The 16,675-nt window shown below is 42.7% G+C and overlaps 2 protein-coding genes across 3 annotated transcripts in view; one reads left to right on the forward strand and one right to left on the reverse strand.

The window, feature by feature from the left end:
• Nucleotides 1-9,996, forward strand: part of hmcn1 (hemicentin 1) — a 78,582-nt gene extending 68,586 nt beyond the window's left edge. The window contains exons 95-107 of one of the 2 annotated variants that reach the window (XM_061824970.1): nucleotides 70-207; nucleotides 369-490; nucleotides 1,674-1,911; nucleotides 2,108-2,170; nucleotides 2,401-2,520; nucleotides 2,605-2,739; nucleotides 2,823-2,936; nucleotides 4,293-4,418; nucleotides 4,491-4,619; nucleotides 5,537-5,905; nucleotides 6,091-6,210; nucleotides 6,322-6,448; nucleotides 7,879-9,996. In XM_061824970.1, the coding sequence (XP_061680954.1) occupies nucleotides 70-207; nucleotides 369-490; nucleotides 1,674-1,911; nucleotides 2,108-2,170; nucleotides 2,401-2,520; nucleotides 2,605-2,739; nucleotides 2,823-2,936; nucleotides 4,293-4,418; nucleotides 4,491-4,619; nucleotides 5,537-5,905; nucleotides 6,091-6,210; nucleotides 6,322-6,448; nucleotides 7,879-8,245 (2,168 nt within the window). In that variant the 3' untranslated portion in view covers nucleotides 8,246-9,996. The remainder of the gene's footprint in view (nucleotides 1-69; nucleotides 208-368; nucleotides 491-1,673; nucleotides 1,912-2,107; nucleotides 2,171-2,400; nucleotides 2,521-2,604; nucleotides 2,740-2,822; nucleotides 2,937-4,292; nucleotides 4,419-4,490; nucleotides 4,620-5,536; nucleotides 5,906-6,090; nucleotides 6,211-6,321; nucleotides 6,449-7,878) is intronic. The other variant, XM_061824971.1, reaches the window with a different exon arrangement.
• Nucleotides 9,997-11,001: 1,005 nt separating this feature from the next.
• Nucleotides 11,002-14,847, reverse strand: arpc5b (actin related protein 2/3 complex, subunit 5B). Its single transcript, XM_061824968.1, has 4 exons — nucleotides 14,573-14,847; nucleotides 13,730-13,801; nucleotides 13,485-13,661; nucleotides 11,002-12,213 (listed from the first exon to the last, which is right to left on the reverse strand). Exons 1-4 carry the CDS (start codon nucleotides 14,711-14,713, stop codon nucleotides 12,151-12,153), a joined length of 453 nt encoding a protein of 150 aa, XP_061680952.1. The 5' UTR covers nucleotides 14,714-14,847; the 3' UTR covers nucleotides 11,002-12,150.
• Between the last annotated feature and the right edge of the window lie 1,828 nt (nucleotides 14,848-16,675).

Raw genomic sequence — 16,675 nt, forward strand, 5'->3', positions numbered from 1 at the left:
AGCAATTTTGTAAACTACTATTCCGATACTTGGGACCTCCCAAAGGAAGTAAATATCTCTGTCCTCGAGGGCCTGCAATGAGGAATCTCATCTCCATCCTCAATCCCATCTACTGGACCACTGCACAAGAGGTAGGACAAGCTGTCAACGGGTACACATTGACTGGAGGTATCTTCAGGCGAGAAACACAGGTGGAGTTTGCCACAGGTACATATGCGACCCATCACATGAACTTCATGACTATGCAAATATTGTTTCATGTGTTTAGTACAGCTCCAAATGTTGAAGAATTGGAATTTCAAAACAAATAATATGTGCAGGGATCAAGGGACATGTGGTAACCCTGCAATGATATTTCTCACACTTAGGTGAGATTCTGAGGATGACTCACATTGCCCGGGGCTTAGACTCAGATGGAGCATTGTTACTGGACATCGTCGTGAACGGACAAATCCTCCAGCTGCCCTCACATCTTGACATCAGCATCAAGGTACACACGTACATAAATACACAAATACATATGATACATTGTTATTTGTAACAAAAATATTATTTTTATCTTCATATAATGTTATATGGTGGCCCAGTGTGTGGTTGGTTAGACCGTTGGCGTCACAGTTCTGAGGACCAGGGTTCAAATCCTGGCCCCGCCGGTGTGGCATTTCCATGTTCTCCCCGTGCCTGCGTGATGTTTTCTCCGGGCACTCCGGTGTCCTCCCACCTCTCAGAAGCATACATGGTAGGTTAACTGAGGACTCTAAATTGCCCATAGGTGTGAATGTCAGTGTGAATGGTTGTTTCTATGTGGGCTGCGATTGGCTGGCAAACCGGTTCAGCGTGTACCTGCCTCTTGCCTGAAGATAGCTGGGACAAGCTCCAGCATTTCTGCGACCTTTTTGAGGATAAGCACCTCTGATAATGGATAGATGGATGGATGGATAGATGGATAATGTTATACGTAATGGGTGTCCAAACTACAGCCTAAGGGCCTTTGTAGGCAGGTTTTAGCGGGTATAAAAATTTTAAATTCACATGGTCTGTGTCATTTGCCCGTTTGGGAGCGATAACCCTGACTACCACTACTTCTACTAATAAATACCACTATTATTATTATTAATAGTACTTTGTATTAATAATAATACACAGGCTTTATATAGAGCAATTCCAAATGATGCTCAATTTTTGGATTCATGACCTAGCTGTTTTTTTTTTTAAAGTGGAGAGGGCGCCACAGTGGCTCAGCTGGAAAGCGTTGGCCTCACAGTTCTGAGTTTTTATGTTCAGCGTGGGTTTCCTCCGGGCACTCCGGTTTCCTCCCACATCCCAAAAACATGCAACATTAATTGGACACTCTAGATTGCTAGATCTAGAGGTGTGATTATGAGTGCGGCTGTTTGTCTCGATGTGCCCTGCGATTGGCTGGCAACCAGTTCAGGGTGTACCCCGCCTCCTGCCCGTTGACCGCTGGGATAGGCTCCCCGCGACCCTCGTGAGGATAAGCAGCAAAGAAAATGGCTGAATGGAAGTGGAGAATGTCAGTGGCCCTTGCATCCTTTGATTTTTTTGTATTGTATGCCACCCAGGGAAGAAAAAGCTTTAATCGCCACTGTTAAATAGTTTTGAAAAAAAAGAAAATAACTATGCTAAAGCCATGTGAGCTGTGTTCCTATCAGGACTACACAGAGGACTACATCCAGACAGGTCCAGGCCAGATCTACGCTCTGTCCACACGTATGTTCAGCATCGACGGGGAGAGCGTGCCGTACTCCTGGAACCACAGCATCTCCTACGACGTGTCCAAGGGCAAGATGCCCTACCTGGTGGAGATGCTGCACGCCACAGCCCTCAGCGCTCAGTATCATGCCTTGGAAGAGGTGCTGGAATACACCATCCAAGCTCATATCAGCAAGGGTGAGAGAACCGATCTTAATTAAGAATGAGGGCAAATGTTATTTTTACTCTCCAACAGAGATTGAGGGAGCCACGTTCTGATTGCGTTGAGCTTTACTTGGTTTTAGTTCCTAAGTTGATCTGTTCCATTTAAGTTGATTGTTTTTTAGTCTGACATTCGTACTAGAAAAAAAAATTCCAATGTTTTTCACTCCAGGTGATCGCAGTAACCAGTGTCCTCATGGGTTCACTTTGGTTTCTGCAGGGCCGTACTGTGCAGGTGAGTGTTCTTCGCTTAATTTGTCGTCTATGAGACTTTATATATTGACATATTTACTGTACAAAGTAAATCACGTGGATTGCTCAGGGGTGAAAGTATAAATGTTGACTAAAATACAAGTGACAAAGTTGAATATTGATGTGGGAAAAATCGACTCAAGTGCAGACAAAATATATACCTGTACTCTGTTACATGACAAGACTGGTTCATGTCTTGCTTTTATGCTGCAGATGAGAATGAGTGTGAAGTGGGAAATCCTTGTTCTCATGCATGTCATAACGCCATGGGCACCTACTACTGCTCTTGTCCCCGTGGGCTCACGATCTCAGCTGACGGCAGGACCTGTCAAGGTACGCAACTCTCGTACACGTTGAACGTCCGTCCTTGTTGTGTCGTAAGCAAACATTCCTCGTCCGCCCGTCCCCCCCGCCCAGATATTGACGAGTGCTTGCTGGGTGCGAACGTGTGTCACGATGGACAGGACTGCGAGAACACTATTGGATCGTACCACTGCGTTATGCGCTGTGGCCGCGGCTTCAGGAGAGCGGCCGATGGTCACAGTTGCACAGGTACAACAACATAGTGGGATCGGCTGAGCCTGGAAAGGATGTTGAAATGTAACCTTTTTAAATCTCTCATCTTTTTTGCTCAGATATAAATGAGTGCCAGGAGTCCAATTTGTGCAATCAACACTGCGTGAACACAATTGGTAGCTATCGCTGCACCTGCGGGCCCGGTTTTCAGCTCAGAAACCGGCGCTGTGTTGGTAAATGTCCCCTGAAAAAAAATCCTTTTTCTTTCATTACCTATCCTAGAAGAGACTTATTGACACTGAGTCGTCAGTTTATACACATAGAGTAGATGACGACTCTTTAATAGTGCTGTATCATGTTTATTGCTGGACATAATTTACCCATGTGCTGTCATATGGAAGTAAATTAGTGCCACCAGGATTAGAATTTGAAATGCCACAGAAAATAAGATTAGAATTTGAAATGTAAAGTGATCACATTTCCAATAGTTGCTAAAATTCTCTGTCTAAAATTCACCATCCGTGCCACCAGGCAGGGTTACTTCAGGTCAGAACCGAATACCCAGCCAGTCGCAGTTACGCTTTCTTGGTCACGTGACGTCACATACTAAGAAAGCGTAACTGGATTGGCTGGCTATTTGGTCCTGACCTGAAGTCACCCTGCCTGGTGGCACAGACGGTGAATTTTAAACGGAAAAATTCTAGCCGGTTGAATTTCAGAAAGCGAATTGTAGCAACTATTGAAAATGTGATCACTTTACATTTCAAATTCAAATCCTGGTGGCACTAATTTACCTCCATATTGTCATCCTTTTCACTTTGGAATGATCACAGGACTACTACATGAAGACAGAAACATTTACATTCACACCAGAAGCAAGAGAAACTACACCAGAGAACCATAATACTGAATGTAATTCAAATTAAACCGTAAAATGCCAAATGATCCTAAATTGTCATAAATTGGGAACTACATGTAGAGTAAACCCCAGATTTATTGGTGATGACTGAGCCCTGCCGCGAATCACCCCCCCCCAAAAAAAAAAAAAAAAATTGACACGCCCACAAACTGTTCAAAATTACCTAGACTCTATTGATTTTTAGTCATAAGTATACCACAAATTATGATCCAAAAACACTTTTATAGCATTATCAACTCACTTTATGTTATGCTTTAAAACAAATGGCTTGGAGATTATTTGATTTTGAAAAAAATGCACCAGAATCGCACATGTAGATGTAGGTGCGTCAGAGACTCTCCGCTAACAATCCAGGCAGAACTTAGCTCCTCCCTGTCATAGAAAGACAAGTCATCAATATACACCCCTCAACACAAATTACTACTTTCCAATTAGACAGGGCTCGTGTGGCATCATGTGGCATTTTAGAGATGATAGAAAGGAGCCCAAAAATGCTAATAATTGAACTTCTCACTCAATAGCTGAGGATAGATTCCACACAAAAAAAGGGTGTAATCTTGAGGAGCTAATTGGAAATAAGTGAGCTTTTTACTGTATGGCATTTTTAGAAAAATGGTGTTCTGGGATGTGACACTTTGCAGTTTATTTTTTCTCCCAAATGTCACCTCAGATATAAACGAGTGCAGACAGCGGGTTTGTCGATCGGACCAGCAGTGTAAAAATACTCGCGGTGGTTACAACTGCATTGACCTGTGCCCCAGCGGTATGACCAAGGGCGCCAATGCGACGTGCGTAGGTCAGTATCGCGTGCGTGCTCTTTGGCATGCTCGGAGTTCCGTTCTTCGACTTACACCACCCTCTGTCGTAGATATTGACGAGTGCAGAGATGGCATCCATCAGTGCAGATACAACCAGAACTGTGAAAACACCAAAGGGAGTTACCACTGCACGTGTCCACGTGGCTACCGATCTCAGGGAGTGGGCAGGCCCTGTGTTGGTACGTACTTCATCTTTGGCTCTTTTTGCGTGCACGTGCAAAGATGTTATGTTGAGTTTATGTACAGTATCTTAGAAAGGAGGATTATGCTAAGTATTCAATTTTTTTAAGGACTTGCTAATTGCTTGCGCCTGACTTTGCTTAAATTTGCCAGCAAACTCACTCCCCTAAACACAGACTATCTATCCTGCTATTTGCCATCTTGTTTAAACATCACTGCAAGCTTACACCACTCAAGTCCTGAAAACTGCTCATTTGCTTCGGTACTCTATATCACAAACATTTGGCAATGCCATGCATGGTGCCGTGCGCTTATTCCGCTTGGGCCAAAGAAAATGGCTATGGAAAGACTTCAATAAGAAAACAGTTGCTAATTCCACACTGCAGTGGTTCGGACTTGTACTTCAACCATCCAAAGACCAGCACCTTTTCGTTTCACCCCCTGACAGTTGGGACTCTTCTACTTTTGCCATTTCAAACTCTCGTCTGACCCTGCTTATATATAACAGCACAGCACACTCCTGCCTGTGATGTCACTGACATGTCTTCTAGTTGTCATCAAATTTGAACATCACATTTCAGATTGTCCCAAACTTGAACTCTTCATAACTCATTGATCATTTGTGATTAGAAGCAGCAATAGATGACTAATGTGCATTGAGTCTCAATACATTTCACACGGGTTGAAAATGTATTGTTGTACAGAGGGGTAACTGATATATCCCCCTCCCCCATCCTCATCTCTCTTGTCTATTTATGTTGACCCTCACCCCATTTCTTTTATTTCTGTCCTCGTTATCTTTTCTCCTCAACCATCTCCACGTGGCCTATTTCTTGCTGTTTCTATTTCTATTCTGTTCTCCATTATTGCTTTTCTCTCTTCTCCTGGTGCTGGTCTTTCTTTGTGTCGAGGGCAGATATAAATGAATGCGAGCGGCTTCTGCAGCCCTGCGCCCACCGCTGCGTCAACACTCCTGGCAGCTTTAGGTGCACCTGCCCACCGGGGCGCTACCTTCTGGGGGATGGCAAATCTTGCGCCGGGCTCGAGCGCCTGCCCACTTATGAGACTTACTCATACGGCTTGCGACCGTCGCAGTCCTATCCTGAGCGCAACCCGTACCGGCGCCTCCACCACGGCTTGGCCTCTCACAGCTATCACTCCTACACCGCCAACGCAAGGGGGCGCGACAGTGGCCGTAGTCGCAGAGGAGTCGGGATTAACTCAGCGCATCAGGGCCCCGAAGCTTGTCAGGAGGGGTTTGTGTCCAAAGATGGCCGCTGCTTAGGTAACTATGGCGGTTAGGCAGGGTGAAACCGAGCAACACGGTGCGGCTGATTCAATCTGAACTGAAAAATGTGTTTTTTTTTAAATCAGAGTCATTAGTATTCTCCCAAGGAAGGGGGAAACTACGGTACGTATTCCACTTCCTGTTTTGATGACGCACTGCTTGCCTTCTGCGTTTTGTGCCAGATATCAATGAGTGTGAGGTGAGGGATGCCTGCCAGCACGAGTGTATGAACACACCAGGGAGCCACAGGTGTCTTTGCCCGGCTGGTTACCACCTCATGACCAATGGCAAGACATGCCAAGGTGGGTGCCGCACTTCTGGACCACCGCATTTGGTCTTTGACCAGTTCTGAGAAAACGTCACGTTCGCATATAAAAAGACATTTGGATGTAAGTTGCCTGTTGTATTTCTAGATATAGACGAGTGCCTTGAGCGGGACATCCAATGTGGAGCCAACCGCGTGTGCTTCAACATGAGAGGAAGTTACCAATGCATTGACACGCCTTGCCCACCAAACTACCAGAGAGAGCCCATCACAGGGTAAACAGCAGAGCCCATTTAAACTGTCCCCTCCTCATTGTTGTGTATGTTTATGTTCCAGTAATTTTCCAAATTTGTCCCTATTTTTTTGACGTTTCTCTATTCCACATTTTTGTTTTCAACTCATTTCATTTAGCATCTACAGTACCTGTATTGTAATAGTCACTGACACAGACATTTTAAAAAATGTGTTGCTGCCAATGTTCCCTCTAAGCTGCGCAACTGTGCATTTGCGCACGTGTCGCACACTCAGCGCAGAGGAAAACAGATCCAGCGCAGTGAACTACAGCTTTTTTTTTTAAACACGTCAGCACACTGCCTCTCACAAAGAGCTGCTGCTCGGCCTCACCGGGCCACACTACTACTTCCTGGTTTACCTGACACCGCCCCCCTCCATTTTAAAGGGGCACAGTCATAATTGCAAACACCGGGGTATGTGAGTCATTGAAGAAAAAGTGGTGAAAGTGGACGAGATTTTCTCTTTTTTGAGTAAAAAAAAGGTCTGGTCTGAAACTAATGTAGAAAGTCCAGGATGAGATTGTGTGAGAGTGTTAAAATTCCACCTTGGCACAGCCTGATAGAGGATGAAAGCATAGACCAGGGGTCACCAACGCGTTGCCATATAAGGCGCCCCCGCGAGGTATGTTCTAAAAATACCATAGGCCACGAATTGTTACTATTATTTGTGCTTTAAATTCTGAGTCTGACTTGCTTGCGTGAATTAAAATTTTAAAATACCTGTAATGTCATTTACTACAATAAATTAAAACAAAAATATTTTGTGTACGTGTAATGAACTGAGTTTGAAATTTGCCGCCAACATGCCACATAGCCCTTCATACGATCGGTGCTCACGAAGTAGCCCTCAGCCTCAAAAAGGTTGTTGAGGCCTGGCATAGACAACAGTGCCCAAAAAGCTAATTCTGTCTTTTAAATATCGGAGGCAACATAACATTACCCCCAAAACTGTTTGGTAGCATCATTCAGCTTTCAACATGCATTGCAAAAGATATTCTGCAAGCAATAATTCAGTTTTACACCAAGAAAAACAGAGGGGGATATCATTGTTGGTTAAAAAATTTTAAACAAAGTTGGAAGCGACATTTCAAATTTATAGTTAATACTTGGCTTGGTATCTATTTGTATTGTAATGTCTTTTTTTGTTTGTTCACATTTTCAGTGTAAGATATCAAAAATACAAAATTGTTCTTAAAAATGTTCTGATGGGAATGTGATCTGAACCTTTTAATGAGCCATGTAACTTCAATGGATGACACTGATTGAACACAGTGTTGCTCGCAGTGGTCAAAGGGGGGCGCTCATGGGCTTAGTGTGTTTGCTCAGACACGTCAAAAATTAGAGGGAACATTGGTTGCTGCCTTGTTGAAGTTTGATAAATTCTCCCGTTATGCTTGCAATCTGTCTTTCAGGTTCTGTCTGAAGAACTGCCCTCCAAATGACCTTGAATGCGCTCTGAGCCCTTACGCCCTCGAGTACAAGCTGCTCTCGCTTCCCTTCGGAATCGCAGCCAACCAAGACCTCATCAGACTAGTGGCCTACACGCAGGACGGAGTGATGCACCCGCGGACCACCTTCTTCGTGGTGGATGAGGACGTCACGTTACCGTTCGCCATTCGAGACGAGAACCTCAAAGGGGTGCTGTTTACCGTTCGACCCTTGCGAGAGCCTCACACGTACCGCATGAAGGTGCGAGCCCTGTCCTACAGTGAAAATGGAGGCATCGAGTACCAGACCACCTTCATCGTCTACATCGCAGTCTCGGCCTACCCCTACTGAGAGCACTTTAAATGACGCCAGGCTGAAAGTGTGGCGGGCTTCAGTTGCATCCACCTCATGCGACTCCAATGGGATGCATTGCGTTCCGACCAAGAGATTGAACTAAGAACATTGACTTGTGTGTGAGGGGCTTTGGAGACAAAACAAGTCCTAGCTATTTATTTCTTTTAATTCCTGCCCTCGTGTTTGTACGGTCTCAGTTAATCAATAAATGGTTGCTTCCTGTTATACACAAAACGCCCACCAGATTCTCACAAAGGCATTTTCACTAATTAATCCAAAGAATAGACCTCATCCACGTGACGTCACCGTTTTCACGGCGCCATATTGCCGGTCAAACAGAGCTGCTCGACATTGTGGGAGACATTGAACCGGAGGAGAATATTTACAATACCCGAGACCTGTTGTGCTGCTGGTTGTCACAACAGATGAAATGGATATTCAAAGAGATCATTCGATTGAATAGCAGCTGAAAAGACCAGAAAATATCGATGGATTTTGGCAATTAAACATGAAGGATGGTGCCCAACCAAAATACACACACGCCTCTGTCGCGATCACTTCATTTCAGGTAGGAATTATTCTTAATCTCAAATTACGAAGTCTTTATAGTGCCAAATTGACTCATTTGAGACGTGTGTGTGTGTGTGTGTGTGTGTGTGTGTTTGTGTGTGTGCATGTGGCCAGAATATGCTTCCGTGTCCAGGGGTCCTTTATTTAAATATTGGTATTTGTATTGAATACTATCTAAAAAGATCGATGGATTTTGGCAAAGGTTAAGATGTAGCCGAATACGCTTCCGCGTTCACGAGCCGTCTCGCTGTTGAGAACAGACCCAGCAACGAAGTATTTGTATGTGTCCAGACTTTTATACGCTTTCAAACTTTTTCATGTAAATCTCGACGACTTACTCAAAAGATCCACGTGTATATCCAGTTATCCAAGACAAGGAAACGAATTAACGGTCCAATTTCTTATCGGTGAAAACATCGACTTCGGCATTAAATACGAATCCTCTATGCCAAGTTTAACAAATTTTTCCACGTACCTTTGTTTATTTTCACCTTCTCAATGTCTAACGGTATCGGACAAGACTCTGGGTGTGATGCTATAAGACATATTTTCGTGTCATCTCCAACCGACTTACCATTGAACAATGCTTTGCTAGAACGGCAATATGGCGAGGTAAATAAGTCTCACGTGATTTTATGACGGAGTTGCACGAGCTCTATTGGGACATGTGGCCATTACACCAGCAGGAAGTGAAAATGTAAGCAAACGTGAGATGTGATAGAACCGAGTAAAAACTTGCTGGCCAACAATCCCATTTTAACAGGCTTGAGGTCTGGGAACAGGAAAAGGCTTTAACCAAACTGGCCCCACATGAGTAAATTTATCCAAAATGAAGATTTCTGATTGAGGAGCAACTAAGCCAAACACTGGGTGATTAATTGATTTGGTGTTCCAAGGTTTTTGGTGAAATACTCAAAGCTTTAACTTATTGGGAAGCTTTTGAATATACCTTGCATTGTCGAGAAGTGTTATTTTTTATGTGGCATAAAGGCACCCTCAGGAAGCTTTCCATCATACCCACACATCATAAAGAACCCTGGTTTATGTCATGCTGTTTTCCACCAGCTGAGATGTATTTTATTTTGAACTTGTACATAAGTGTTAATTGTTACATGTATTCACTTTTTTATGCAATATTGTACTTTCATTTTTTTAAATAAAAAATAAATTGCATCATATCTTTAACGGTAGAAAAACAACGTGCAGCACAGTTGCCTAATGTGTAAAATGTCCAACTTTTTGAGATTTAATGTTGGAACATCACCACTGGCCTTCTTGTGTGGGGTTAGCGTGTTCGGGCGCTTCCTCCTTTATTCCAAGGACAAGCATTTCTTTGGGCTCCAACACGTTCTAAAAAAGCTGGGACAGGTGGCAAAAAAAAAAGAGAAAAGTTGAGGAATGATCATCAGCCATTTGGAACATCCCACATGTGAACAAGCTCACTGGCAACAGGTGGGTGCCATGATTGGTTATAAAAGGAGCATCCCTGAATTGCTCAGTCGTTCACAACCAAAGATGGGGTGAGGTTCGCCTCTTTATGTACAAGTGTGTGAGAAAATAGTCAGTTTGTTTCTCAATGTACAATTGCAAGGAATTTAGGTATTTCATCATCTACGGTCCATAATATCATCAAAAGGTTCAGAGTATCTGGAGAAATCCCTACATGGTAACCGGCAATCCTGAAAACCGACATTGAATGCCCGTGACCTTCGATCCTTCAGGCAGCAGCACATCAGAAACCGATATCAGTGTGTAAAAGATATCACCAGATTGGCTCAGGAACACTCCAGAAAGCCAACGCCAGGAAATTTTGGGACTACATCTTCTTCTTTTCCTTTCGGCTTGTCCCGTTAGGGGTTGCCACAGCATGTCATCTTTTCCCATCTAAGCCTATCTCGTGCATCCTACTCTCTCAAACACCCACTGTCCTCCCTCACAACATCCATCGACCTTTTCTTTGGTCTTCCTCTCACTTTTTTGCCTGGCAGCTCCATCCTCAGCACCCTTCTACCGATAATACTCACTCTCTCGCCTTTGAACATGTCCAAACCATTGAAGTCTGCTCTCTAACCTTGTCTCCAAAACATCCAACTTTGGCTGTCCCTCTAATGAGCACATTTCGAATCCTAACAAGGGCAAACAGAAAATGGATGGATGGCAAGAGGACACAAAAATGACAAAAGTTTCAACCAGCATTCACACTATTTTTATTTTTTTTTTGTCAAAAAAAGCACAAACATAAAAAAGGAATATTTCGTAAGGCAGTTTTTTTGTACATCAGTTTGGTTTGTTTCCTTGACTCCTTGCCGTCGCCAAGAAATACATGACGCAGAAGACAATCGCACAAGTTCTTCTGATCATGTCGAAACGGCCTATACTGCATTAGAAAATACATCTAGCGTGTTGGAATGCAAAACCACCGATGACAAACTCGAACCATTATGATTCCATTTCCAAGAATGAAAATAATGTCAACTGTCGTGAAGCTTTGGTGGAACGATAAGGAAACTTCACACATTAGTGATTCGAAATAAGCAGGGAAATCAAAAACTGGGAACTGGGAATGAGTTACAGTATTGTTTATAAAAAGGGTTGCTGCTCTTACATAGTAATCTTTTTCGTTGAAGTCGTTTTGTTTACCACAACACAAGGACATCTAAGTCATCTAAGATGACATACATAAACTAATTGTTTCATTTGGCAACGGATGAGCTACCTCGTAAGGCAGACAAAACCTTAACAGGTTTCCCCTGGTTATAGAAAATGTTTGGGATCATGATGTCAATGACAAATCAATGCGCATTATATTTGTACTTAGCTACAGAGCACAAAATATACAAAAGACAGGTACGGAAATCCTTGAGTCACTGCCCGAATTGTATTTTTAGATTGACAATTAGTTTCTGTGTATAAAGACACAAACCAAATATCTATTGTCCATTATTTGTCTCTCTTATTAAAGCAAGAATGCTGACTTAGCTCAAAATCACTTCAAACATGGAAATTAAATTGGGATTTGGTCATGAGGTGGTTAAACGCAATAAAGGTTCCCGTTTAAAAATAAAAAAGAATAACTACTCTTTAAGGTCATTAGTCCTAGTTGAAGAGCTGCTGGAAGCCGAAACAGCTGGGATGAGGACGCACTTCGTGACCAACATGATTTTAAGCATAAGGATGGATAAATGTGCCAAATGATTTGAGAACTTAATGTGAACCAGATAAGATTAGCAAATTGATCTGACACAATCCCGCCGGCTTGACTCATCTGATTTTTCTGGTAGTCCATACGCCATCTGTTACATTGTGTTTGTGTGTGTTAACGTGCTCCAGATTTAAACGGTCTTCCTGGCTGTCAGCACCCGCACGATACAGCCCGCTCCTCCAGCGGCCAGCGCCTGCAAATGACCACAAATGGATTACTTACTGAACACATAAAGGTAAATTTCTACTTAAGAAGACAATAGCATCCGCCTACAAATCCAATAATTTTAAAAATTTTAAGAAGGGGCATGAATACCTGGTCGACAGTTCTGAATTCTAGTATTCGTATTCCAATGTTATGTCGTCCAGCAGAATGAGTTCCAAGCAGTGTGCCGCGAGCGACGTGTGGCGGCAGAAATGACCCAATTTGACTTTATTCGTGTAAAAAAATATTCAGACAGATTCCATCTTTGTTCATCAGGCCATGCCAGCAACATATAGTGACAGGCATTATATGACAGAAGGTACCGTAATTTCTGGCCTACAAGCCGTGACTTTTTTTCCCCACACGCTTTCAACCCTGCGGCTTATGCGGTGATGCGGCTAATTTGTGCATTTTTCTAATGGGCGCAAGGAGGCACTGGAGCAGAAAAGGCAAGAACGAGACCGGTGGAATATATGTGCCGAAGAAGTTAACTTTTACCAACCCTGTTAGCGCTGCGTTAGTGTTAGCGTGTTGCTTATATGTTACTGGGGTGTCTCAGTGATATTTACCGGTAAGTTTTATTTTAACCGGCCCTGTTAGCGTTAGCACGAGATTTAGCTCCACGCTAGCGTTAAACTCTTTCTGTGCACAGTCTTTGTAAATATGTCGTGTTTCAATGTGGGCACTTGTGGCTTTTACACAGCTGCGGCATATGTATGTACCAAACGGTATTTCCTTCACAAATGTACTCGGTGAGGCGTGTAACCAGGTGCGCTTTGCAGGCTGGAAATTACAGTACATAACTGATATGTATCCAGTTTTTGTGTTGTGGTCTATTAAAAATAGGAGCATTTGCTCACTAAAGGTATGGAAATGCTGCAAAGCCAGCATAGGACAACTCAGACGACAACTATAACAACTCAGCTACTTTACTGGTTAAAGTTGGAATGAGGTTGCAACCAAGTCCAGTCATAACAGCCATGCTGTTATGACAGTATTATAACACTAATTAAGCAAAAGAGGTTTACAAGTTAAGTGTTATGTCACCAGAATGGGAGAAGGAAAAGTGGGATGAGGAGAGAGACATTATTGCTTTTAGAATATATGTCATTATTATTATTATCATCATCATCATTTGGGAATTTAATTGAAACAATACATACTCTATAGTGTGTATGTATATATATATATATATATATATATATATATATATATTTTTTTTTTGCAATATTCCTGGGTGGACGTGCCATCAAAACAAACCTTTTCATGCCACTGCAGGAGGACAGCGCTGCTGTTTTCCGATGGCCTCTCAAAGCCTTTGTAGATGTATTTCATGAGCAGGTCCACGCCGTTCTTGTCCAGAGACTGAACGCCTTTCTCGATGTCGCTACTCTTAAAGGCGCTGAGGACTTTGAGCACCAAGCTCTCCGCGCGGTCCTGGTGACAAAATGGTAACATAAACCGTGCAGCTTCAAGCCAAAACGTCAGAAAGAACCCGGACCCACCTTGACGTTCTGGTTCTTGGTGTTTATTGGTGGGTTCTTAAGGACGGCGTGCAGAGCTGCCATGTTGTCTCCTGTGCAGACTCCGGTTAAGGATGTCACACACGTTAACAAGCAACATTCAACATCTTTAAATAAAATTATATCAGTCAGGAGCAACCTGTGATATGAATCTGATGTCGATTTTTATTGTATTTATATTTTCGTGGACCATAACGAAAGCAGTTTCTGCCTTGGGCAGCACCAGTGGTAACACTTTTCCTTCATCACTGTACTAAAATTACTGTGAAATTGAAAATAATAATTTCTGTTAAAGCATTATAACAAAATACATGTTAAAAAAAACAGGAAGGAACTACAAATCTGATAGGTTGAAATAAGAGGTGGGCGGGACATGGCTCTTTGACAACCAGGAAGTGCCGCACTTTCATACCTTATAAGGCATTCCATCAAAATATTAAAGTAAGTTTTCGTCGTACAGCAACATTTCCGAGACGGCACGCGGTACTATAAAATCTTTATAATTCACTCGAATGCCGAGGATGAGAGGTATAAAGGCTCAAAGTGTTTAATAAAACGCGGGTGGAAAGCTCGCCTCTGTCATACTTCGCTCAACCATCCGAGCCCGAGGTCGAATGGAAGCGGAAATCCCTGGAATGTGACTGTCAGGCAAGTCTGGGCAGTGACTGGCCTCATTGTAAACGCCCGATTATAGCAAGATAACGAGCCGCCCGAGCATACATTGACATAGGCTCTTTCACACATTTCATCGTTCCATATTAAATCACTATTTACCACAATATGCTTCGCATGCTAGCATAAAGCGGGATAATAACGTTGTGGATATTGTCTGATGAGGGAGTCCACCTCAGCCTCGTCGGGACCCAGCTGGTTCTCCCCTCCGTCCTCCTCGTCCACAAATTTGTTCTCGTCGTATTCATCCACGTCCACTCGCCTGAAGCGGGCGGACATCACGTTCTTCGACATTTCGGTAGTGGAAGGGGAAATAAAGGGGGACGACGAACTGAATCAAGGAGCGTTGACGTTCAAGCTTAATTTCCGGCCTTTTCGCAGTCAACTGCAAGCAGGAAGTCGCTTGATGTCCGCTGCTTCCGTGTGTGGCTTTTGGTTCCGCTTTTGTGCGCCATCGCCACCCTGCGGCCAAAGATTTGAACTGCAAGCAGCCCTCACCTCGACCGCTAGAGGGCGAGCATGCCTCACAAATCAACCCTTTACAGTCGTTTCAATCGCCTTATTTCAAAAATGGAAAAAGGAAGAAATCCAACGGACAGGATTCCAATTACGCCATCTTCTGTTTCATAGAGGTCAGAGAACACAGGTGATAGGTGAAGCGTGAAGTTTTTTTCAAACGTTAATTTATCCGATTGGTCTAAGGGTGGTGACGTCATTTGAAACCTATCCATTGGAAGTTGGATCAAGTCTCAGCACTTCAGCATGAAAATATGCGTGTACATTATCATAGCAGTCAAAAAAACTGCTGAAAAACACAACTGAAATTATCTGGAGATATCTGAATTGAAAAATGCTTTTTGAGATGGTTTGAATCGTTTCAGAAATGTGGAAGGAGGTGATCATCTAGAGCATATAATATTTCTCTAAATTTTTGAAATAATGTGAACATCAGTGCTTTTGGGAAATGTGGTGAGAGGGGAAAAAAAAAGAAATGTTCCAAATATGTCTTGGATTAATGGAATATTTTGAAGTTGGGATGGGTTGAACCGCAGAAGAAATAGGTCAGGATGATGTAAATCTGTCAGATATCTAATTTTATTGTGAAATGTGTATAACTCGGTGAATGTGATAATAAATTTAATTTTGAAAACAATTCCAACATCCATCCATGCATTTTCTTTACCGCTTCTCTTCACTGGGGTCGCGGGGAGTGCCGAACCCAATCCCAATATGTCCTAAATCAGCTTTTAAAAAAAAATTCAAGTGACTCTTACAAGAAACATGTAAAATGGTAGATGTGTAAACTCGCTCTTATATTGGGAATTTTGTTGTGAAAGTGGGGGATTTTATGAATATGCTACAAATTGCAATGTGGTGAGGGGGGAAAAAAAACTTCCAGTATGTCTTAACTGACCTGAACACTTTAAAATTGAAATGGTCAGTTGACTCAGTCGAGAAATATGGAAGGAGGTAAATGTGTAAAATGTGTTTGTACATATACCTCTTTGATCATTTTCTCATTGAGGAATTTTATATCCATTTTATGGAAAATTGTTTCCAAGATACAGACAGCATCCTGTACTGAATGAGCGGAACAGTCTGACGTTGCACTTGGAAGCCTGTAAAACTCTGTGCTGGAACACTTGCCCACTTGGTTCAGGCTTTGGAGTGGAAACAGTGGAAATTTGGGACGGTGGATGAAATCAGCCCATAAAAATTGCAAACGCTTTTGCAACACAGCAGCACTATACGGAATAATAACACAAAAACAACATGGAAAATGATGTGCATTGCCGTTATTCATATTGCAAAATACTTTATTCATAGGTGGAGCTTCATAAAATGTCACCTGGTGTTTTTAGTTAGTTGTGTACAATGATAATGTTTTGTGATATGATCAAACCTCTGACTTTTATTTTAGCAATTGGTTTTATTTTTAGTTTGCATTTTTGTTCGTTCATGTTTTTATGTATGCTCAATTGTTGAAATCTGTTTTTTCTTCCAGTACGTTTCTTCTTCTTGTTTGATTTATGCAATAATTGATTAGTTCACTATAACCTCAATCCATCCATTTTCTTTGCCGCTTATCCTCACAAGTGTCACAGGGATTGCTGGAGCATATCCCAGCTGTCAACGGGCAGGAGGCGGGGTACACCCTGAACTGGTTGCCAGCCAATCGCAGGGCACATGTAGACAGACAATAGTCGCACTCACAATCACACCTAGGGGCAATTTAGAGTGTCCAATTAATGTTGC

Source organism: Syngnathoides biaculeatus, chromosome 7 (assembly GCF_019802595.1).
Source record: "Syngnathoides biaculeatus isolate LvHL_M chromosome 7, ASM1980259v1, whole genome shotgun sequence".
Taxonomy (NCBI): domain Eukaryota; kingdom Metazoa; phylum Chordata; class Actinopteri; order Syngnathiformes; family Syngnathidae; genus Syngnathoides; species Syngnathoides biaculeatus.

Excerpts from the sequence above, each read along its gene's own strand:
- arpc5b (XM_061824968.1), bottom strand. The coding sequence starts at position 14,713 with ATGTCGAAGAACGTGATGTCCGCCCGCTTCAGGCGAGTGGACGTGGAT. Across the intron at positions 13,802-14,572 it reads TGGACTCCCTCATCAGACAA|GGAGACAACATGGCAGCTCT; the intron begins TATCCACAACGT and ends GGAGTCTGCACA. Across the intron at positions 12,214-13,484 it reads TCCTGCAGTGGCATGAAAAG|GCGCTGGCCGCTGGAGGAGC; the intron begins GTTTGTTTTGAT and ends GGTCATTTGCAG.